Source organism: Coregonus lavaretus (assembly GCF_964263955.1).
Source record: "Coregonus lavaretus genome assembly, chromosome: 39".
In the NCBI taxonomy this organism is placed as follows: domain Eukaryota; kingdom Metazoa; phylum Chordata; class Actinopteri; order Salmoniformes; family Salmonidae; genus Coregonus; species Coregonus lavaretus.
Genome location: NC_140026.1, coordinates 9,289,181 through 9,313,995, shown reverse-complemented (window position 1 = coordinate 9,313,995; position 24,815 = coordinate 9,289,181). Strand labels below are relative to the sequence as shown.

At 42.0% G+C, this 24,815-nt stretch overlaps 2 protein-coding genes across 2 annotated transcripts; both read right to left on the bottom strand.

Moving 5' to 3' along the window:
* Window positions 1-262: 262 nt before the first annotated feature.
* LOC311112719 (uncharacterized protein) lies at window positions 263-10,237 on the bottom strand. The gene is made up of 2 exons (XM_084155847.1): window positions 9,998-10,237; window positions 263-2,471 (listed from the first exon to the last, which is right to left on the bottom strand). Exons 1-2 carry the CDS (start codon window positions 10,161-10,163, stop codon window positions 1,135-1,137), a joined length of 1,503 nt encoding a protein of 500 aa, XP_084011973.1. The 5' UTR covers window positions 10,164-10,237; the 3' UTR covers window positions 263-1,134.
* Window positions 10,238-16,618: 6,381 nt separating this feature from the next.
* Window positions 16,619-23,593, bottom strand: LOC311112608 (uncharacterized protein; the record flags this gene model as incomplete). The annotated part of the gene is made up of 3 exons (XM_084155756.1): window positions 16,619-18,234; window positions 21,011-21,458; window positions 23,423-23,593. 3 exons carry the CDS (start codon window positions 23,591-23,593, stop codon window positions 16,970-16,972), a joined length of 1,884 nt encoding a protein of 627 aa, XP_084011882.1. The 3' UTR covers window positions 16,619-16,969.
* Window positions 23,594-24,815: the final 1,222 nt, after the last annotated feature.

Sequence of the window (24,815 nt, the reverse complement as noted above, 5' to 3'; positions counted from 1 at the left end):
TGGTTTTAGTGGATGGGGAGCCCAGAAACACACAACAGCGTCGCCAGCTGGATGGGAGTTTAACACTATACAAGGCAACCTACAGACAAGTAGTAAAGGGAAACGATAACTATAAGTAGACAAACAGCGGTTATCATAAGTATAGGATGATCTGGGAGAATAAATTCTTCATCAGGAGTCGACTGAACAATATCATGTATAAGCATCATTAGGTGAAATCTGATGAGAAATACTCTTGGACAAATGGAAGGAGATATTTTCTGGAAATTATAAACATGTTTTAATATATCAATAACATCAGTCTGACCATTCTCTCCTCACCCTGAGAGACATTCCAAAACAAACAAATCAGGAATTCCTGTTGAAAAATGAGATGAAAACATCAACAGACCTAGGCTGTGTTTATTTACATGGGCAGCCCAATTCTTTTCCATTCCAAGGTCAAATTGGGCCTTCGTGCTGTTGGAGGTTTGGCGTTCCAGCTGGGAATCTTCCCCTGAATAACCCTCCCTCCAAGTCGTAATTAAAAGTGGGAAACTGAAAAGATGTTGTTAGCCATTGCGGAGTTGCTTCACCACTGACTTCTCACCCTTTCAACCAAAAGTTGACGACAAATCAGTTGACAATTACAAACTTATCAATGTGGATAATATAGCTATTTCAACAATACAATCAATGTTAAAGTTATGCTCAGATCTTTTGTATGATTTCAGCCAGTAGTTTTGAAAGTAGTGCTCACGAGCCAAAATGGGTCCCCGAAAATGGTTCACAATTGTGTACTACGTCATCCATTTTGTATAATAAAAAACATATATTTTTTTTTTGTAATTTGTACAATGTGTTACGAATTTGTACATGCTTAAGATCCCGGACTGCACCTTTAAGCAAGCTAGCTAAATGTATTATTAGCAACATTAGCTAGCTTATCTAACTAGCTAAAATCTTAATGGTTGAAGAGTTATTCTGACTTCAAAAAGCACTTGAACAATCACGTCGAACTTGCGACTTCCTTATTGGGAAGTGTTCCACTCCATTAGTCCTAGTTCTTCCTTTGTGGATGCTTTTAACACGCATCAGCAGGTTCCTCTTAACACTGAATCTTTTCCCACAGTCACCACAACTAAATGTTTTCTCTCATTTGTGAGTCCGTTTATGAATGGTTAGGGTCTTCTTTTGCCTGAATCTTTTTCCACAGTCCGCACAGCTATATGGTTTCTCTCCTGTGTGAGTCAGCATATGCATGGATAGAGTGTGCTTGCGACTGAAACTTTTCCCACAGTCCCCACAGCTAAATGGTTTCTCTCCTGTGTGAATCAGTATATGACTGGTTAGGGTCTCCTTGTGTCTGAAACTTTCCCCACAGTATCCACAACTAAACGGTTTCTCTCCTGTGTGAGTCAGTACATGCATGTTTAGAGCGTGTTGGCGACTGAATCTTTTCCCACAGCTACCACAGCTAAATAGTTTCAGTCCAGTGTGAGTTAGTATATGATTGGTTAGGGTCGTCTTGTGTCTGAAACTTTCCCCACAGTCTCCACAACTAAATGGTTTCTCTCCTGTGTGAGTCAGAATATGCATGTTTAGAGTGTGCTGGCGACTGAAACTTTTCCCACAGCCAACACAGCTAAATAGTTTCAGTCCAGTGTGAGTTAGTATATGCGTCTTAAGGGATCCCTTCTGACTGAAGCTTCTTCCACAGTCACCACAGCTAAATCGTTTCTCTCCGGTGTGAATCCTCATGTGCGTGGTCAGACCTCCTTTTTGTTTGAATGTCTTGTCACAAAAGGGGCAGGTGCAGGGTTTCCCACCGTGACAGAGTCTGATATGGGCTTCCAGTTTACAGGTGGAGTTGTACTGTTTTTTGCATAAGTGGCATTCGCTGGGTCTCTTCTTGGTGAGAGTCACATGCCTCTGCAGGTCAGCTTTCAGAGCAAACGTTTCACCACAGTCACGGCAGTGGTGAGTTTTTCTAGACGTGGTGCTGGGTTTGGAATGGTGTTTCTCCAATAGTGGGCTGGGATCCAATGGTGGACTGCTGTCAAATTCTACTGGGTCGCTGCTTACGGCTGAGCTGTGGCTGGAGGCATTGTTCTGATTATCTGGAGGGTCACAAGGAATGTAGAAACCCTTTAAGGGGGTCACAGTGCCAAAAGGTTTCAGATCCACTGGTTTAGAGTCACTCTCTCTGTTCTCCACAGTCTGGGTTTGGGGAAGAGTCAAGGACTGAAGTGGGTCCTCCTGATCACATTCACTTTTGACACAGGAAGGAGTAATATCAAAATCTATGATATCAGCCTCCAGCCCTTGAAGCTGCTCTTCCTCCTGACTGGTCCGGAGTTCCTCCTGTTCCTCTATAATCTGTGTGGGCTCTGGGTCCTCCTGCCCCAGACTGGGGCTCCACTCCTGCTCACAGTGCTGCTGCTCAGGGGGAATCTCCTCTTCAGAGACAGAGAGAGAGAGCTGCAGGGAGTCTGGAGGGAAGGAGAGGAGGAGCAGATGTTATCTATATACCACATAATTAAATAGAACACTTGAATCATACAATAAAACATTATTAAATGTTTTTACACACAAAACAATTAAGGTGAAAGGGATCTTGATCCAGGAGGGGATTGAATGTCTCTGCTGTAACCAAGAAGCTTGATCTTGACATCTTAGCTAGCAAGTTAGCAAACCAAATGCATAGCTGGAGCCCTGAGCTGGATATAATTCATTTGACACATCTTAGATTTCTTATAGTTATGAGCAGTCCAGCAAGGCAGGGGTCACCCCAACTCCCCAAAATAAAAATAAAATACTGTGTATATACAGTTGAAGTCGGAAGTTTACATACACCTTAGCAAAATACATTTAAACACAGTTTTTCACAATTCCTGACATTTAATCCTAGTAAAGAATCCCTGTCATAGGTCAGTTAGGATCACCACTTTATTTTAACAATCTTTAAATGTCAGAATAATAGTAGAGAGAATTATTTATTTCAGCTTTTATTTCTTTCATCAAATTCCCAGTGAGTCAGACATTTACATGTACTCAATTAGTATTTGGTAGCATTGCCTTTAAATTGTTTAACTTGGGTCAAATGTTTTGGGTAGCCCATTCCTCCTGACAGAGCTGGTGTAACTGAGTCAGGTTTGTAGGCCTCCTTGCTCGCACATGCTTTTTCAGTTCCGCCCACACATTTTCTATAGGATTGAGGTCAGGGCTTTGTGATGGCCACTCCAATACCTTGACTTTGTTGTCCTTAAGCCATTTTGCCTCAACTTTGGAAGTATGCTTGGGGTTGTCCATTTGGAAGACCCATTTGCAACCAAGTTTTAACTTCCTGACTGATGTCTTGAGATGTTGCTTCAATATATCCACATAATTTTCCTTCCTCATGATGCCATCTATTTTGTGAAGTGCACCAGTCCCTCCTGCAGCAAAGCACCCCCACAGCATGATGCTGCCACCCCCGTGCTTCACGGTTGGGATGGTGTTCTTCGGCTTGCAAGCAACCCCCTTTTTCCTCCAAACATAACGATGGTCATTATGGCCAAACAGTTCTATTTCGTATAATATAAAACATATTCACAAGGTCCTTTGCTGTTGTTCTGGGATTGATTTGCACTTTTCGCACCAAAGTACGTTCATCTCTAAGAGACAGAACGCGTCTCCTTCCTGAGCGGTATGACGGCTGCGTGGTCCCATGGTGTTTATACTTGCATACTATTGTTTGTACAGATTAACGTGGTACCTTCAGGCGTTTGGAAATTGCTCCCAAGGATGAACCAGACTTGTGAAGGTCTACATTGTTTTTTCTGAGGTCTTGGCTGATTTCTTTTGATTTTGCCATGATGTCAAGCAAAGAGGCACTGAGTTTGAAGGTAGGCCTTGAAATACATCCACAGGTACACCTCCAATTGACTCAAATGATGTCAATTAGCCTATCAGAAGCTTCTAAAGCCATGACATGAATTTTCCAAGCTGTTTAAAGGCATAGTCAACTTAGCGTATGTAAACTTCTGACCCACTAGAATTGTGATACAGTGAATTATAAGTTAAACAATCTGTCTGTAAACAATTTTTGGAAAAATGACTTGTGTCATGCACAAAGTAGATGTCCTAACCGACTTGCCAAAACGATAGAAATTTGTGGAGCGGTTGAAAAACGAGTTTTAATGACTCCAACCTAAGTGTATGTAAACTTCCGACTTCTGCTCAGTTTGGCCAGGCGGCCAGCGTAATTATGGATATGTGATGTATTCATTGATGTATCCTGAATAGGTAGGCCTACACAAAGGTAGAAAAATGCATTAACCTCATTTGCATATTTGGGTATTATTCGACACATTGGCTATTATTCTAATGAGCTCGGTACTGTGCTGTCCAATCATGTGAAACATAGATATCTACGATTGGTTCAGATTTAGACAGCCCAAATGTAAACAATTTTTCAACGTCCATGGACGTCTGGTGTTGGTCTGTACTCAGTGGGGACGCTGGATACAGTAAATGGAAAGAGAGGGGGCTTATGGGTAGGTCTCAGTAAGAGACATTAACGAGAGAGAGAGAGAGAGAGAGAGAGAGAGAGATTGTCAGCTGAACATAACAGTATGCCAGTGGAAGGGAGGACAGTAGCAGGTGACCCAACTGTGTGTTTGTGACTATCATTTCCTATTGTAGCCAATTCAATTGCAGTCATTCTGTTACTGATTTTGCAGTCAGTCTGTTATGGATTTCGAAACAGAATGACGCATTTCAATCAATTCATAAACAAAATTGTTAGCAGTAAAAACACGGTAACTAATTGGTAGGTCGACCTTTACTTGTAACTTCTGTGAACTTTCATTGTCCTCATAGGCCCCATGTAGCTCAGTTGGTAGAGCATGGCGCTTGCAACGCCAGGGTTGTGGGTTCGATTCTCACAGGGGGCCAGTATTAAAATGTATGCACTCACTAACTGTAAGTCGCTCTGGATAAGAGCGTCTGCTAAATGACTAAAATGTAAATGTCCTCCCGCCTCATGAGGGAGAGAAATTAGACAATAGCTTTAAAATGTGTGGTTTTGGTAACAGAATGACAAGACACTAGGCAATATTTCTTAAACTTACAGCAGGAAAACATTGGAGGTGCCGAATAGGCATTTTTTCGTTTGTTTGTAAATGTGAATTTAGACCTTTCATACCGGCCGTGATGGCAGTAAATCATTTGTTGAGTAACGAACATATTTTAACATTATTAAGCTTGAAAGGCTGGTGAATGGCAAGCTGAATTCTTCCTCGATGAGGTTTAACAGCAGTTGGCATCCAATACATTTTGCATTACCGCCACCTTCTGGCCTGGAGTATCACTCCCTTATACTTTGCTTGAAAATGTAAATAAAATCAGCAAATACCCTACCCTCACAAAAAAAAAAAAAACTCACCACCCCACTCCACTATTTAAATCTATCTAGTCCTACCTCAGGCCAACAGCCTGAAAGGACAGGACACCACCACTCAACAAGACCTGTAACTCTTCTGACGTCAAGTCTCGCACACCCAAATACCTCTCTGCAGCTGCCACTACAACATAAATTTTCTGCGATTTACGTTCCATCCCTGCAGTACAGTTGATAACCATTGCTATAAATGCCAAAATTCCAATCTTACTAAAACATACACACTACCGTTCAAACGTTTGGGGTCACTTAGAAATGTCCTTGTTTTTCAAAGAAAAGCAATTATTTTGTCCATTAAAATAACATCAAATGGAACAGAAATACTGTGTAGACATTGTTAATGTTGTAAATGGCCAGAAAAAAATAACTTTCTTCTGAAACTCGACAGTCTATTCTTGTTCTGAGAAATGAAGGCTATTCCATGCAAGAAATTGCCAAGAAACTGAAGATCTCGTACAACGCTGTGTACTACTCCCTTCACAGAACAGCGCAAACTGGCTCTAACCAGAATAGAAAGAGGAGTGGGAGGCCCCGGTGCACAACTGAGCAAGAGGACAAATACATTAGTGTCTAGTTTGAGAAACAGATGCCTCACAGGTCCTCAACTGGCAGCTTCATGAAATAGTACCCGCAAAACATCAGTCTCAACGTCAACAGTGAAGAGGCGACTCCAGGATGCTGACCTTCTAGGCAGAGTTGGAAAGAAAAAGCCATATCTCAGACTGGCCAATAAAAATAATAGATTAAGATGGGCGAATCGAAGTTTGAGGTGTTCGGATCACAAAGAAGAACATTTGTGAAACGCAGACCAAATGAAAAGATGCTGGAGGAATGCTTGATGCCATCTGTCAAGCATGGTGGAGGTAATGTGATGGTCTGGGGGTGCGTTGGTGGTGGTAAAGTGGGAGATTTGTACAGGGTAAAAGGGATCTTGAAGAAGGAAGGCTATCACTTAATTTTGCAATGCCATGCCATACCCTGTGGATGGCGCTTGATTGGAGCCAATTTCCTCCTACAACAGGACAATGACCCAAAGCACAGCTCCAAACTATGCAATAACTATTTAGGGAAGAAGCAGTCAGCTGGTATTCTGTCTATAATGGAGTGGCCAGCACAGTCACCGGATCTCAACCCTATTGAGCTGTTGTGGGAGCAGCTTGACCGTATGGTATGTAAGAAGTGCCCATCAAGCCAATCCAACTTCTGGGAGGAGCTTCAGGAAGCATGGGGTGAAATCTCTTCAGATTACCTCAACAAATTGACAACTAGAATGCCAAAGGTCTGCAAGGCTGTAAAAGTTTGAAGGACAATTATTATTTAAATTAAAAATCATTATTTCTAACCTTGTCAATGACTACATTTCCTATGCATTTTGCTATATTTCCTATTCAAACTCATTTCATGTATGTTGTCATGGAAAACAAGGCCATTTCTAAGTGACCCCAAACTTTTGAACGGTAGTGTATATCAGTTGTTGGTTTATCCCTCTGTACTGGTACAGATCTACTACTCACACCACTCCTCTCAGGATCCCTCCCCCTTGATCCATCTTCCTGTACTTTCTTAACAGCCTCAGCATACAAAAACTTCTGCACTACTCTAACCCTGGTAACCTCCACCTGCCTCTCTCGCACCGGACATTTCTGATCCCGAGCCCCATGGGCACCCCTACAATTAACACATACACATTCCTTTGTCTCATGCCCTTCTGCACACCTAGGAACCTCCCTCCTACACAATGCTGCCACATGCCCATAAGCTTGACACCTGTAACAACGTAATGTACTCGGCACAAAACTTGTATGGGATAACTGACATTTCCTAACATCACTTTGTCGGGCAAAGACTAAACATCAAAACTCAAAAGAACAGACAATGACTTCTGTTTCACCACTGACACCACCCTGTCTGCGTCGCACCAAACAACGAGCATCAAAAACACCGGGAATCTTCTGCTTCAGTTGGTCAACTTTCACATTTACCACTACCCCAGTAATCACTCCTTTCAGTGGCACCCTCTTCTTTAGAACAGAACAAGTCACAGATCTCCTTCAACGTGAGCAAGACAAAGGAGCTGATCGTGGACTACAGGAAAAGGAGGGCCGAACACGCCTCCATTCACATAGACGGGGCTGTAGTGGAGCGGGTCGAGAGTTTGTTGGTGTCCACATCACCAACAAACTATCTTGGTCCAAACACACCAAGAGGGCACGACAACACCTTTTCTCCCTCAGGAGACTGAAAAGATTTGGCATGGGTCCCAAGATCCTCAAAAAGTTATACAGCTGCACCATCGAGAGCATCCTGACCGGTTGCATCACCGCCTGGTATGGCAACTGCTCGGCATCTGACCATAAGGCGCTACAGAGGGTAGTAAGTACGGCCCAGTACATCACTGGGGCCAAGCTTCCTGCCATCCAGGACCTATATACTAGGCAGTGTCAGAGTAAGGCCCAAAAAATTGTCAAAGACTCCAGCCACCCTAGTCATAGACTGTTCTCTCTGCTACCGCACGGCAAGCGGTACTGGAGTGACAAGTCTAGGTCCAAAAGGCTCCTTAACAGCTTCTACCCCCAAGCCATAAGACTGCTGAACAATTAATCAAATGGCCACCCGGACTATTTACATTGACATTTTACACTGCTGCTACTTGCTGTTTATTATCTATGCATAGTCACTTTACCCCTACCTACATGAACAAATTACCTCGACTAACCTGTACCCCCGCACATTGATTTGGTACCCCCTGTATACAGCCTCTTTATTGTTATTTTATTGTGTTACTATTTTTATTTTTTACTTTAGTTTATTTAGTAAATATTTTCTTAACCCTATTTCTTGAACTGCATTGTTGGTTAAGAGCTCTTACGTAAGCATTTCACGGTAAGGTACCTGTTGACAAATAACATTTGATTTGATCTTGTCCCCATTAGTTTCACACGGAGCGTCTTCTCCCTCTGACCATCAGAAACACAAACAATGATCACAAGACCACTTCTGGTTACCGTCACCTTTTCCACAGCACCCAACTCTGAAACCACAAATGGATCAGCCAAAAGGCAAGGGTCTGGCAAGTTGAATGGCTGCTTCATGGACTTAAAGGAGATTCGCCATACAGTATCAACGTGTCCAGTAAAGCCAGATTCTGGTTCAGCCAGCTATATGCTATTGAGTGGTGAGGAGGAGTCTACCGTGTCCGGAAGCGACTACACTATTAATTTTCTGATTTCAGGTTTACTCAAACATCGTTTTAAGCTTTGATTTACTATTGATACTATTGATAGTTACAGCTGATTTCGAGATTGTATATCGATTCGCTCTCCTTAAAATATTTGTCTTCTGATGTGTTCGTTTCAGTCTGAATTGTTTAATCTAACTTTTTGCCACCAGCTCCTGATATCAAGTCTCCTGAATTAGCCTAGTGCGCATGTGCGCCCAGCTATATCCTGACCCAACTGGCTAAACTAGCTGGCTAACTGAACTATGCTAGTTTTCGTCCTCATTGCTAAACTTAATAAATACTGCACCCTCAACTTCAAAACTAATTAGCTAGTAATACAATCATGTAACTAATACATTCGCTGGAAATAAACGTATGACAACGGTGGCAAAGGACATTCATTACTACTTAACGCGGATCCAAGTTCAGTTTTGAGATCATCCGACGTCATTGGCATAGGGTTAGCGCGACGTTTGGGAACGGTGACAACGGGCAGCCTCTCCCCGCTTGGCTCGATGGGATATGTAGTGATTTTGCCAAAACAGCCAACTATGAACACAGTCTTGTACCCTTAACCTTTTAAACGGACTATCGTATTTGTTGATTAAATCGGACTTCATTAGTGTAATGAGCAATCCAGGAATGTCACGAGGTAATTGATACGAAAAAAACTCAAGACAATAACTCTACACAGCGCTAATGGCTACAATGAATGGCTAAATTACTTCCGGACACGAGGGTCCGCGAAGCTCTTCACATTTACATTTTAGTCATTTAGCAGTTAGTGAGTGCATACATTTTAATACTGGACCCCCGTGTGAATCGAACCCACAACCCTGGCGTTGCAAGCGCCATGCTCTATCAACTGAACTACACCGGGCCCCTCACCACTACTTCAATAACGTTGAGCTTTTCTTGACAGAAACTCTTAAATCATGTACGGGTGAATCTTACATTTAATATATATTCTTTAAAATGGATTCATAGTGTTCATTGTGGTGTATTGAGAAATGTATTATGTGTTAATGAGTTTACATTTAAAATGGTTGAAAATAGCCAATGGGATGTATATGCAGGAGTTGAGTTATTTGAATTAACAAATGACAATGGGTTTTCCGTTCTTGCATGGAAGTGATTGGATTACGAAATGCAAAGGCGGGAAAAGTTCTATGACGCATGGGGGAGTTGCGCTGAAGACGCTGTAGAGTGTAATTTCTGGTTATTATAAATTCGCTTCGGAGTCTAAAGCAAAAGAACCCAGCATCTTAGGATGCAACATTCACTGTTAGCCCAAACTGTTTATTTATTGAGTAAAACTGAAGCTAACTATCAGTAGATCTAAATTACATACTAACCTATTTTACATAGTCGTATCTCTGGTGTGATCCGCAGCAGTCTCCGTAGCCGATCATTCTCCTCCTGATACTCCACTATCGTTTTCTCAACTGCCCCGAATATCTCCACAGCCGCCGCCGTTAAACGATCATTTAAAAACACACGCAACAACTGTAGTTTAGACATTTTCAGTCGAATGAGAGTTGGGTAGCCTATTTAGTTCAATCAGTATGTCTTTCCTTACTCCACACAAAGAAGGCAAAAAAATAAAGTACTATCCGATCCTCTTCTTTGGGATTGGGTTGGCAGATCGCCTCCAATTTATAAGGTGCAAACACCGCCACCTACAGTACTGGAGTGTGAGGCCAGTCACGGCCTAACTAGATAAAATGTTATTCATTAGTCCTGTTCCTCTAAGAAAGTGAAATAGAGTCCTAGACATCTCTTTCCTCCAGTGGCAGTCAGTGGCGTTGAAGATTTTTTTAAAATCATGACCATGGCCTTATTTCTATTACAGCATATTGGATGACTGTTATTCATATTCCATTCACCCAGTTCAATGCATCTAGCGACAGTTTCTATTGGACAAATTCAGGTACGTTCATCCCCGTTTTTCTTCCGTTTAAGAAAGGTTTTTCAACAGAATCGGCGGAATGAATACACTCCTGATCACACGTAAACACAGTTCACTTTCATAGCAGCCACGTTGTATTCCTCCTTGCATCTATGTGCTCCCCTCCTCTCACCTTGTCCCTTTGCTTGTGGACTACAATGCACAAAAAACCTTTCCAAGCCAAACCATATCATAACTGCTACACATAGCCTACATCGTTGTCACTATATTAGCTAAAGTAACGTGCTAGTCAACATAGCTAATAGAACTAATGCATTAGTAAACCCGCTACAATCATGCAGTAAAGTTACAGTGTACAGTCAGTCAGCAGTTACACCGGCGGCAATAAATTAGTAAAACCAAAAGCTTACCTTAACTTGGAAGAGTTCCAGTGTTGTGTTGGATAGTCATAGCCAGCTAGCTAACATAGCATCCCTCTTTTTGAGCAGGGTGTTTGGGTAGGCTAAACTAGCTAGCTGCATTTGCTAGCTAAGTAAGTGAAACAGAAAGTAAAAAATTATAATAATAATGAAATCTCTCTCTCTTGCTTCTCCTTCATTTTGGAAGAAATGAATTTGTTCAAAACTGTTCAACTATTGTCTGCTTTCTCTCCTTGAGTCAACTACTCACCACATTTTATGCAGTGCAGTGCTAGCTAGCAGTGTTGCCATCTCCTCAGTAAGGAAAGTAGCTATTGGCTGTCCTAAAAGTTGCTAAATGACGTCATCACCTAATTTCCATAATTGGCCGTGTGCATGTAATTGTGATGGACGCTATAGGAGAGAGGAATAACGTTGTGGGAGAGACAAAAAGTGAGTAAAAAACACCCTAAATATGTTTAGAACTACAAATGAACGTTCGTCTGTCGATTCTTTACAAAAAAAAATAAAAAAAGTTACATCCCGCCCTGAATCCCAGGGCGGGATCAGCCAGCGGTGGCTTCCCGCATGCGCAGTCTGGACGCGGAGGGGTGAACATCTCTTGCTCTGACTGCAGCTGGGAGGGACTGCTGCGCAAGGACTGGGCCGCCTGTGAGTGCTTTGGGACTGGGGTAACAAAGCACCTGCTGCTCGTTGAGAAGAGTAAGAACGATACGTGCTTTCACGTCAGAGTCTCCAAAGGTCTCCAATAACACCAGAAAAAGTCGCTAGATTTGTCCCTAGTCGCTTTTTTGAAAATATGTTGCTAGAGGGGTCTGAAAACTCGCTAAATATAGCGACAAAGTCGCTAATTTGGCAACACTGCTAGCTAGCTGTAGCTTATGCTTTCAGTACTAAATTCATTATTTGATCCTTTGATTGGGTGGACAACATGTCAGTTCATGCTGCAAGAGCTCTGATAGGTTTGAGGACATCCTCCGGAAGTTGTCATAATTACTGTGTTAGTCTATGGAAGGGGGTGAGAACCATGAGCCTCCTAGGTTTTGTACTGAAGTCATATACCCAGAGGAGGAGGGAAGCTAGCTGTCCTCCGGCTACACTATGGTGCTACTCTACAGAGTGCTGCTGAGGCTACTGTAGACCTTCATTGCTAAACAGTGTGTTTTAATCAATTATCTGGTGACGTGATTATATTTAGCATCGTTTTATCTAAAAAGGATAACTTTTTAAATATTAGAAAATATATATTTTTATGAAATTCACTGAGGAGGATGGTCCTCCCCTTCCTCCTCTGAGGAGCCTCCACTGCTTTCCTCCCCCCACTACAGCACCCAAACCGCAACCCCGTCCGGCCTCTCTAACCCTTGGCTTTCACACAATCTCTCCCTATCTAATTAATCCAGTTTACAAAATATCAACACACGCTCCACCGTTTCCTCCAGTAAACACTCGTCACACAGACCTGTTTCATGTCTCCCCATCATCCACAAAATGGCATTCAAACCTGTGTGCCCAAACCGTAATCTACTCCACACAACTAACTCTCTCCTCCATCCCATACTCCCCACCTCTTCCTTTACTGACCGATGTACGCGATAAAATTGCCTTCCCTTACTACTAGCATCTCACCCCCTTTGCCAAAGATCGAGCCCTTTTTCCCGGATCAAGGACTATATTTCCCTGCGGCCCAGCAGGACCTGAATATCTACCCCCTCTCTCCCTCCAGCACTCTTAGCAACCACATCAGCCTTCTCATTATCCTCCACACCCACATGGGCGGGAACCCAGCAAAAGCTTACCACCACTCCCATCCTCTCCAATCCCATGAACAGCACCATCATCTTCACAAACAAGTCTCCCCTATCCGACCTGCCCGTCTTCACACTACTCAACACTACAGCTGAATCAGAGCAGATCTCCAATCCTCTTTCCATGTTCTAGTCCAAGAATTTTAGAAACATCTTGGTTCTAGTGGGCGGTGAAACCGAGAAACGCACAACAATGCTGCCTACTGGATAAGAGTTTATTAATCTACAAAGCAGCCTACAGACCAGTAGTAAAGGGAAACGATAACTACATGTTTAGGATGATCTGGGAGAATCCATTCTCATCAGGAGTCAACTTTATATCATTATACAAGATTAAATCAATAACACGAATGAGCAGCATTAGGTGACATCTGATGAGAAATACTCTTGGGACAAAAGCAAGGAGAACTTTTCAGGAATTTTATTTGATGTATCAATCACATCAGTCTGACCATTCTCTCATCACCATGAGATAGATTACAAAATAAATGCAGGGGAATTCCTTTTTGAATTACGTGAAAAGATCAACAGACTTTGATCGGCAGACCTTTGCGCTTCCTACAACACTATGTACCATCTGATCATTACCTCACTATTCAAATAAAACTTTATTTATAGAACATTTTACACAAAGTGAATCCATCACACACCTATTTATCTGAAACCCAGATTATGAATGATCCAGAGTTGCTCTCCTTTCCCAAGAGTTGTTCGCATCCTGCCTTGTTAGTCCCATCTGCTGACAGGAAATCTCTTTGTCCTCAATTTCTTAGTTCTTTGTCATGTTCTCTTCCTTTGTGGACTTTATCCTCAGCAGATTAGTTTTATGAATCTTTTTACCACAGACTGCGCAGTCATGTTGTTTCTCTCCTGTGTGAGTCAGTATATGTTTGGTTTGGGTGCCCTTGTATATTAAGCTTTTATCGCAAACCTTACAGCTAAATGGTTTCTCTCCTATGTGAGCCTGTTAATGCTTCACTAGGTCTTCCTCCTGACTGAAACTTTTCCGACAGTCACCACAGCTAAACTGTTAATCTCCTGTGTGCCGGGACAGATCTATATTGTATGTTAAGGTCTTGCCACAAACAGGGCAGGTGCAGGGTCCGACAGAGTCGGACATGGGGCTTCAGTTTACAAGTGGAGTTGTAGCGTTTTCTTACAGAAGCGGCATTCACTGGCTCTCTCCCTGACCTGAGTCACATACCTCTGCAGGTCAGGGTTCAGAGGAAAGGTTTCACCACAGTCACCGCAGCGGATAGTTTTTTAAAAACATGGTGCTGGGTTTGGAACAGTGTTTCCTCAATGATGGGTTGGGATCCAATGGTGGTCTGGGATCCAATGGTGGTCTGGGATCCAATGGTGGGCTGGGATCCAATAGTGGGCTGCTGTCAAGTCCTACTGGGTTGCTGCTTACGGCTGAGCTGTGGCTGGAGGCATTGTTTTGATTATCTGGAGGGTCACAGGGAATGTTCAGATCCTTTAGGTGGGTTACAGTGCCAAAAGGTTTGAGATCCACTGGTTTAGAGTCAGTCTCTCTGTTCTCCACAGTCTTGGTTTGGGGAAGAGACTAGGACCAATGTAGGCAGAAGGTTATGTGTGTTCCTGTTCCAGTCGTACGGATCTCCAGAAACACGGCATACCTCAACATATTTTGATGGGGTTTTAATTGCTGATTTTACGGCCATCCTCACGCACTGTTGCACCTACGACACCAATCTAGTGAGCACCTGATAATTAATTGCACCCTCCTGGTGTCCCAGGTCTAAATCAGTCCCTGATTAGAGGGGAACAATGAAAACAATGCAGTGGAACTGGCTTCAAGGTCCAGAGTTCAGTTTGAGGGCATTAGTGTGTGTACTTGACTGTATTTATACTTGGGATATTGCTTATCAACAGTAAAAGTTCTAAAATCTCTGGAGGACAACTTTATGGTTAGGAAAAATGTTAGAGTTAGCTAAAATTATTCCCTAACCTGCTACGAAAAGACACTTCCGGTTGTATCTATACTCCATCTAGTCACAACGTGTTTTTAGGGAATCTCATGCAAAACAAGGGAGGGACTATATGGTCACGCCTGGTGCCCAAATTGATGACGTATATCGCACAGCTGAGAGTCGCGTGGAGACGAATGGATTTGGTTCAGTTAGTTAAGTCAGTTGTCCTGATGATGCCTTCCCAGCTAGTTATAGTTTATGCTGGCTAGCTGGCAACAACAGCAGCAGCTTGGCGCTAGTTAAAACGTGTAAAATAAATGTATGTTTATTTAGATGGGTGAGGGATAAATTACTTGTAGTATCGGTCACCATCTGGATGTCACCATGACATCCCAATAAGATAACTTTACGACAAGCCAGCGCAAATGACCATTGCAACAGTGTTGTATTATCAACGTGCTTGCTTGCCAACGTGAGTCGCTTCCCACTGGGAAGCTGTATCACATGTCGCAGGCGGTAGTTACTGTGGCCAATTTATTCCATCCCACTTGATTTTTATTTAAAGTAGTATAGCAGCCTACACAATAAATAACTTGTAATAATTGGTAGTAACCATCTGGATGTCACCGTGATACAAGTCATGGGACCAATATTAGCATTTTTCGCACATCATGTTTTCTAACATCTATAAGTGACTTTGTGGAGCGTCAAAATCAATGAGATAGTTTTGGATGATTTGGACATGATGTGGGAAAAATGACAATATCGGTCCCATGAATTTAATGGGATTTGTGCCTAAAATTCTAAAACGTTAGCATGTGGAAACGGTCCCATTGAATATAAACCAAAGCATGGTTTGCTGCCATACCTTGTCCATAGACTGGTTACAGGGTAAGGAAACCAATGTGTCATTTTGTAATTTGGTTGAACTATCCCTTTAACCACACTGCTAACCTTATGCCTAACCTTTAAATTAAGACAAAAAAAAAAAACTCATTATGACTGTGTGGCTGTGTTATCTGACTTTGTGGCTGTGGAATCCGACTTTGTTTTTCTTTCCACTAGTTTCTATAGCCACAAAGGTTGTCACTCACTAGTTGCCACAGCCACAAAGTCATAAACCCCACCTATTTCTACAATTTCTCTTCTTAAAATCCGATCTTATGCCTAACCCTAACCTTAAATTAAGACGAAAAAGCACATTTTGGTTTTCATTAATTTTTACGATATAGCCAATTTTGACTTTGTGGCTGTTGTAACTACTGACAACCCAAAACAAACCCGCATTTTCTTCTTCTGTTTGTATCGGCTGGTGTTAACCGCAAAAAAACACAACACAGTGCCCCCTGGTTGACGGAGTTCTACTACAAGCTACAGACCAGTGGTCATGCAATAAAATGCAAATGAATTACTTAAAAATCATACAATGTGATTTTCTGGATTTTTGTTTTAGATTCCGTCTCTCACAGTTGAAGTGTACCTATGATAAAAATTACAGACCTCTACATGCTTTGTAAGTAGGAAAACCTGCAAAAATCGGCAGTGTATCAAATACTTGTTCTCCCCACTGTAACTACACTGTGGGGAAACAGTTACAATAAGTACTATAGAGATCTAGGATGATAATTTCTTACATGAACTGAATTGAAAGACCACATTTTATTTGATATTTTACCTTTATTTTACCAGGCAGGTAAATTAAGAACACATTGTCACACAGGCGACTCCTGACAACTGCAACAGCTTTGGGACTGATGTGACAGCGTGCACTAAACCAGAGAATGCAGTTATCAAGAGATATTATAAAGAATGTTACTGAATTGGGAAACACTGTAGTGCACATAAAACATAGTTTGTACTCATAGAAGTGTACTTATCAGGAGTGGCCTGTATATCATTACTTCCCAAAAGATTGAATCAATATTATGACTGAGAAGCATTAGGTCAACATGGATGAGAAATACTCTTGGACAGATGGAAGGAGATATTTTCTGGAAAATGTTTCCTGTTTAAATGACGTGAAAATATCAACACTTTGAACAGCAGAGATGTGAATTTCCTACAATACTATGTAGTGTTTGATCATTACCTCATCATTCAAATCAAACTTCATTTCATAGAAATGTTTACATAAACACAACTTTCTCACATCCAATTATCTGACACCCACAGTATGAATGATCCAGAGTTGCTTTGTTCACATCCTGCCTTGTTATTCCCAACTTCTGACAGAGCATCTCTTTGTTCTAATGTTCTTTCAGTTTTCATCCAGTTTTCTTCCTTTGTGGACGTTTTTCACATGGGTCAGCAGGTTAGTTTTCTGAGTGAAGCTTTTCCCACAGTCACCACAGCTAAATGGTTTCTCTCCTGTGTGAGTCCGTACATGATCGGTTAGGTTCTTCTTGAGACTGAAGCCTTTCCCACAGTCACCACAGCTAAATGGTTTCTCTCCTGTGTGAGTCAGTTTATGATATGTTAGTGTCTGCTTGCGACTGAAACATTTCCCACAGTCACCACAGCTAAATGGTTTCTCTCTTGTGTGAGTCAGTTTATGCATGGTTAGGTTATTCTTGAGGCTGAAGCTTTTCCCACAGTCACCACAGCTAAAAGGTTTCTCTCCTGTGTGAGTCAATTTATGCCTGGTTAGATGTTCCTTGCGATTGAAGCTCTTCCCACAGTCACCACAGCTAAATGGTTTCTCTCTTGTGTGAGTCAGTTTATGCATGGTTAGGTTATTCTTGAGACTGAAACATTTCCCACAGTCACCACAGCTAAATGGTTTCTCTCCTGTGTGAATCCTCATGTGCTTGGACAGAACTCCTTTGAGTTTGAAGGTCTTTCCACATACAGGGCAGGTAAAGGGTTTCCCACCGTGACAGAGCTGGACATGGGCCTTCAATTTACAGGTGGAGTTGTAGCATTTTTTGCAGAAGAAGCATTCGCTGAGTCTCTTCTTGGGGAGAGTCACATGCCTCTGCAGGTCAGTTTTCAGAGCAAACGTTTCACCACAGTCACAGCAGTGGTGAGTTTTTCTAGATGTGGTGCTGGGTTTGGAACAGTGTTTCTCCAATAGTGGGCTGGGATCCAATGGTGGACTGCTGTCAAGTCCTACTGGGTCGCTGCTTACGGCTGAGCTGTTGCTGGAGGCATTGTTTTGATTATCTGGAGGGTCACAGGGAATGTAGAAACCATTTAGGTGGGTCACAGTGCCAAAAGGTTTCAGATCCACTGGTTCAGAGTCACTCTCTCTGTTCTCCACAGTCTGGGTTTGGGGAAGAGTCAAGGACCAAAGTGGGTCCTCCTGATCACATTCACTTTTCACACAGGAAGGAGTGAATATGAACTCGATGATATCAGGCTCCAGACCTTGAATTTGCTCTTCCTCCTGACTGGTCCCAAGTTCTTCCTCTTTAATCTGTGTGGGCTCTGGGTCCTCCTGCCCCAGACTGGGGCTCCACTCCTGCTCACAGTGCTGCTGCTCAGGGGGAACCTCCTCTTCAGAGACAGAGAGCTGCAGGGAGTCTGGAGGGAAGGAGAGGAGGAGCAGAGGTTACCTAGCTATACAGCCTTGATCCAGAGGTTACCTAGCTATACAGCCTTGATCCAGAGGTTACCTAGCTATACAGCCTTGATCCAGAGGTTACCTAGCTATACAGCCTTGATCCAGAGGTTACCTAGCTATACAGCCTTGATCCAGAGGTTACCTAGCTATACAGCCTTGATCCAGAGGTTACCTAGCTATACAGCCTTGATCAAGAGGTTACCTAGCTATACAGCCTTGATCCAGAGGTTACCTAGCTATACAGCCTTGATCCAGAGGTTACCTAGCTATACAGCCTTGATCCAGAGGTTACCTAGCTATACAGCCTTGATCCAGAGGTTACCACTACAGCCTTGAAAAGCATCAGGGTTGGGGTTTATTCGACTTTAATTTGAATTTAAATTGGATGTGGACAGCTGATGGGAGTTGTATTAATAACATTGCTAACTTAGCTTGCTAACATACATTTAAGTTGTATTAAGTGTCTAGCTAGCGTTAGCTTCATTTGGTGGTCAATGAGATTGAGAGCTAGCTAACCAGCTGAGCTAGCAAACAATGTAACAAGTATTATTTTGGATTCTGATTTTCGTGACACAGAAAGTTTTTTATCCATGTACAGTCAAAGTTACAAAAAAAATCTTAAAGGGATAGGTCAGGATTATCTACTTCCTCATAGTCGGATGAATTTGTGGATACCATTTTTATGTATTTGCGTCCAGTATGAAGGAAGTTAGATCTAGTTTTGCGAGCCAACGCTAACTAGCGTTAGCGCAATGCTGGCGCTAGTTAGCAAGTTTGCTAACACAAGTTAGCAACTTCCTTCAAACTGCATGCAGAGACAAACATTTTCATCTGACTATGGGAAGGTAGTTAAAGGGATTAGGAATGTGACAAATGTAAAAATTGGCTTAACGTTTAAACCAGGGTTGCCCAACCCTGTTCCTGATGAGCTACCCTCCTGTAGGTTTTCACTCCAACCCCAGGTTACTAGCTAACCTGATTCATCTTATCAACCTGCTAATTATTAGAATCAGGTGTGCTAGATTAGGGTTGGAGCAAAAACTTACAGGACGGTAGCTCTCCAGGAACAGGGTTGGGCAGTCCTGGTTTAAACAATAAGAAATAAAATAATTAAATGACGTGAATTCACATTTCAGATATTGTCCTTCCTCGTATGACCACTAAGGGGCAACGCAGTTCAATCTACCGCAGTCTTGGCTACCTGCGAGACGATCGCCACTAGTCACCACATCCACAAAGTCATAAACCCTGACTATTTCTACATTTTATTTTATTGAATTTTATTGAATTTTAAACCTAACCTTAACTCTAACCTTAACCACGCTGCTAACTTTATGCCTAACCCTAACTTTAAATTAAGACAAAAACAGCTAACTTTTATTTTCATGCATTTTTTAAGATTGTCAAAGTTGCGTCAATTCAAATCTGGTATTAGGAACAAAAGAGGTCAACACGACTTCTAAGATATTCTAGTTATTTTAATTAATGCAAAAACCTTCAATGGTAAATATGATGTTTCGTATATACGGGCTCTTTGAAATACCTCGCAGGGCACTTCAGAGAACTAATCCATTGTTCTAGGTTCTTGCTCAAATACTCTGACAGAGAGAGTTTCCCACCTCTCTGCTGACCAATTAGAGTAAAGACTTGAGCGTGGTTTAGACTTACTCAGCCTATCCGTTGGCGCACAGGCTAGTCCCCTGCCTCTTAGCGCATCCCTGTTTCCAGGCATACGTTCATCATAACAACCTGTCATAGTGAGAAGAGCCAGCTCCCTTAGACACCATTCCTACGTCCAAGGAAGGTTCACAGATCACAAAGAACCAGTATATTCCAGTGTCTGGAGACACAAATCCTTATCTCATTTTACCCCCTAAAACAGCTCTTCACATCAATCACAGCTTGCCAGGTGTCACAACCTACATTAGCACAGTCCAGAATGCATTCTTTCTAAGTTAGTCATCCCATCAATTATGAAAATAATAAATCCCCAATAAGATATAGCCCATGTTTGACTTTGTGGCTGTGCTATGTAGTGGAAACCCCCTACCAGACTGTACTCACCTTACTGCTACCACCCCCACCCACTCAGCAATGATTGTCTGCTGTGTGCTTTTCCTCCACGTTCTCACTTCTCATCAATGTGATGGCTCGTTTTCAGTGATGTATGACAGCGTGTTCATAGACATCCAACGATCTCACGCCGTCCCTTATCGCACTGCTGCCCAGCAACGGTATGGGTCTCACCGTGACTCCCTTTCAGCTTTGCACCTGTACTGCCACTGTAGCTTTAATTCCACCTCGCAAAGTTTGTATTTCACAACCTTCTCATTTAACTTCGCAAAAGTATTTCCATATAGGACTTTGCTCCTGTCGCTTCCCTGTCTCACTCTCTGCCATTTTTCTAATTATTTAACGTCAGTAACGTGCAGAGCGCTTCATATTTGTGGGAGATAATTGTAAAGATTCATTCATTGTTGCGTTAGGTATTTGTTTCATTAGAATTTTCCCTTTAAGATGATAATCGGGACATGTTAGTGGTAGTTTGTGATAACTGCACTGTGATTTTTTAAATACAAATAAATAAAGGTATCAGTTATGGATTTTGTAAAAACGTTAACGATCCCAATTTCGTTTAAACGTCACACCCCTAAAAGGGATTAAATTCCAAAATCCCGAACTGTCCCTTTAATTGAGTAGGACTGTATCTAGCTATCAACAGGTCTACATACTAACCTATTCTACATAGTTGTATCTCTGGTGTGATCCGCAGCATTCTCCGTAGCCGATCATTCTCCTCCTGGTACTCCACTACCGTTTTCTCACATGCCCTGAAAATCTCCAAAGCAGCAGACGCCGTTAAAAGCTCGTTTAAAATCTCACGAAAAGACTGTAGTTTAGACGTTTTCAGTCGACTGACAGTTGGGTATTCAGCTAGTATGGCTTCTTGAAGTGGGTTCTCCAGATCACATTCACTTTTCACACAAGGAGGAGTTAACATGAACTCTATGATATCAGCCTCCAGCCCTTGAAGCTGCTCTTCCTCCTGACTGGCACTGAGTTCCTCCTGCTCCTCTTTAATCTGTGTGGCCTCTGGGTCCTCCTGCCCCAGACTGGGGCTCCACTCCTGCTCACAGTGCTGCTGCTCAGGGGGAACCTCCTCTTCAGAGACAGCGAGAGAGAGCTGCAGGGAGTCTGGAGGGAAGGAAAGGAGGAGCAGAGGTTACCTACAGTTGATGTCAGAAGTTTACATACACTTAGGTTGGAGTCATTAAAACTTGTTTTTCAACCACTCCACACATTTCTTGTTAACAAACTATAGTTTTTGCAAGTTGGTTAGGACATCTACTTTGTGCATGACACAAGTAATTTTTCCAACAATTGTTTACAGACAAATTATTTCACTTATAATTCACTGTATCACAATTCCAGTGGGTCAGAAGTTTACATACACTAAGTTGACTGTGCCTTTAAACAGCTTGGAAAATTCCAGAAAATGATGTCATGGCTTTAGAAGCTTCTGATAGGCTAATTGACATCATTTGAGTCAATTGGAGGTGTACCTGTGGATGTATTTCAAGGCCTACCTTCAAACTCAGTGCCTCTTTGCTTGACATCATGGGAAAATCAAAAGAAATCAGCCAAGACCTCAGGAAAAAAATGGTAGACCTCCACAAGTCTGGTTCATCCTTGGGAGCAATTTCCAAACGCCTGAAGGTACCACGTTCATCTGTACAAACAATAGTACGCAAGTATAAACACCATGGGACCACGCAGCCGTCATACCGCTCAGGAAGGAGACGCATTCTGTCTCCTAGAGATGAATGTACTTTGGTGCGAGAAGTGCAAATCAATCCCAGAACAACAGCAAAGGACCTTGTGAAGATGCTGGAGGAAACAGGTACAAAAGTATCTATATCCACAGTAAAATGAGTTCTATATCAACATAACCTGAAAGGCTGCTCTGCAAGGAAGAAGCCACTGCTCCAAAACCGCCATAAAAAAGCCAGACTACAGTTTGCAACTGCACATGGGGACAAAGATCGTACTTTTTGGAGAAATGTCCTCTGGTCTGATGAAACAAAAATAGAACTGTTTGGCCATAATGACCATCGTTATGTTTGGAGGAAAAGGGGGTTGCTTGCAAGCCGAAGAACACCATCCCAACGTGAAGCACGGGGGTGGCAGCATCATGCTGTGGGGGTGCTTTGCTGCAGGAGGGACTGGTGCACTTCACAAAATAGATTGCATCATGAGGAAGGAAAATTATGTGGATATATTGAAGCAACATCTGAAGACATCAGTCAGGAAGTTAAAGCTTGGTCGCAAATGGGTCTTCCAAATGGACAATGACCCCAAGCATACTTCCAAAGTTGTGGCAAAATGGCTTAAGGACAACAAAGTCAAGGTATTGGAGTGGCCATCACAAAGCCCTGACCTCAATCCTATAGAAAATGTGTGGGCAGAATTGAAAAAGCGTGTGCGAGCAAGGAGGCCTACAAACCTGACTCAGTTACACCAGCTCTGTCAGGAGGAATGGGCTACCCGAAACGTTTGACCCAAGTTAAACAATTTAAAGGCAATGCTACCAAATACTAATTGAGTGTATGTAAACTTCTGACCCACTGGGAATGTGATGAAAGAAATAAAAGCTGAAAGAAATAATTCTCTCTACTATTATTCTGACATTTCACATTCTTAAAATCAAGTGGTGATCCTAACTGACCTATGACAGGGAATTTTAATAGGATTACATGTCAGGAATTGTGAAAAACTGAGCTTAAATGTATTTTGATAAATTTCCGACTTCAACTGTATAATATACTTTAGATTTCAGGGTTGTGGTCAAATTGAATTTTTAAGCCAGTAAATTCAAGACTAGGTAAACTATAATTCCAAATAAATAACTGAAAGCTATAATCTAGTTTAAATTACTTCTCAATAAATTGTAGAGAAGCAATTTATTTATAAAGTTTTTCGATTTTTGAATTATAACGTTAAATTCAAATCACTTCCTGGTTTTTATGACACAATGTTTTTATCCATGCACGGTAAGTTTAAAAACAACTTCTTAAAATGTATCAAATGGTGATCAGTTAAATGTATCAATAAAGTAGAACTATAGCTAGCTATCAGTATAACTACATACGAACCTATTTTACATAGTGTTATCTCTGGTGTTATCTGCAGTAGTCTCCGTAGCCGATCATTCTCCTCCTGGTACTCCACTACCGTTTTCTCAACTGCCACGAAAATCTCCACAGCAACCGCCGTTAAGCGCTCATTTAAAAACCACCGCAACAACTGTAGTTTAGACATTTTCAGTCGAATGAGAGTTCGGTATCCTATTTAGTACAGTCAGTGGGTCTTTCTTTACTCCACACAAGGAATGCAAAATCAAAACACTCTTTTCCAATCCTACTCGTTCTATTCTACCTAAAAACTATGTTAAATCCTTCGTTCTAGTTGGTGGGGAGCCCAGAAACACACAACATCGCCACCAGCTGGACGGGAGTTTACTACTGTGCAAGGCAGCATACAGGCCAGTAGTAAAGGAAAACGACAACTACATGTAGACAAACTGCGGTTATCATAAGTATAGGATGATCTGGGAGAATCATTTATTCATCAGGAGTCAACTGTTTATCATTACTCTAAACAAGATGAAATCAATATCATGAATGAGCAGTATTAGGTCAGAATTGATGAGAAATACTCTTGGACAAATGAATTGTATTTAATATAATGTATCAATAACATCAGCCCGACTATTATGTCATCACCCTGAGAGACATTCCAAATCAAATGACCAGATATTCCTGTTTCTAATGAAGGGAAAACATCAATAGACTTTGTACAGCAGACCTGTGAATTGCCTACAATAATCTGTACTGTTTGATCATTACCTCATCATTCAAATCAAATATTATTTACATTCAATGTTTTACAACATTAAATCCATCAGAGATCTATTTATCTGAGACCCACAGTATGAATGGTCTGGAGTTGCTCTCCTTTCCTAAGAGTGTTGTCCACATCCTGCCTTGTTATTCCCATTTCCTGACTGAAGATGATCTTTCTTCTTTCCTCTCTTTGTGGATATTATCCATATGCTTCAGCAGATGAGTCTTCTGAGTGAATCTTTTACCACAGACTGAGCAGCCATGTTGTTTCTCTCCTGTGTGAGTCAGTATATGTTTAGTTAGGTGCTCCTTGCGATTGAAGCTCTTCCCACAGTCACCACAGCTAAATGATGTGAATCCTCATATGCATGGACAGATTTCCTTTTTGTTTGAAGAGAATGTTTTGCTACAGAAGGGGCAGGTCCAGGTTCCCCTATCTGTGCGTTCAAATCCAATGGTGGGCTGGGATCCAATGGTGGACTGCTGTCAAGTCCTACTGGGTCGCTGCTTACGGCTGAGCTGTGGCTTTAGGCAATGTTCTGATTATATGGAGGGCCACAGGGAATTTTGAAACCCTTTAGGTGGGGCACAGTGCCAAAAGGTTTGAGATCCACTGGTTTAGAGTCACTCTCTCTGTT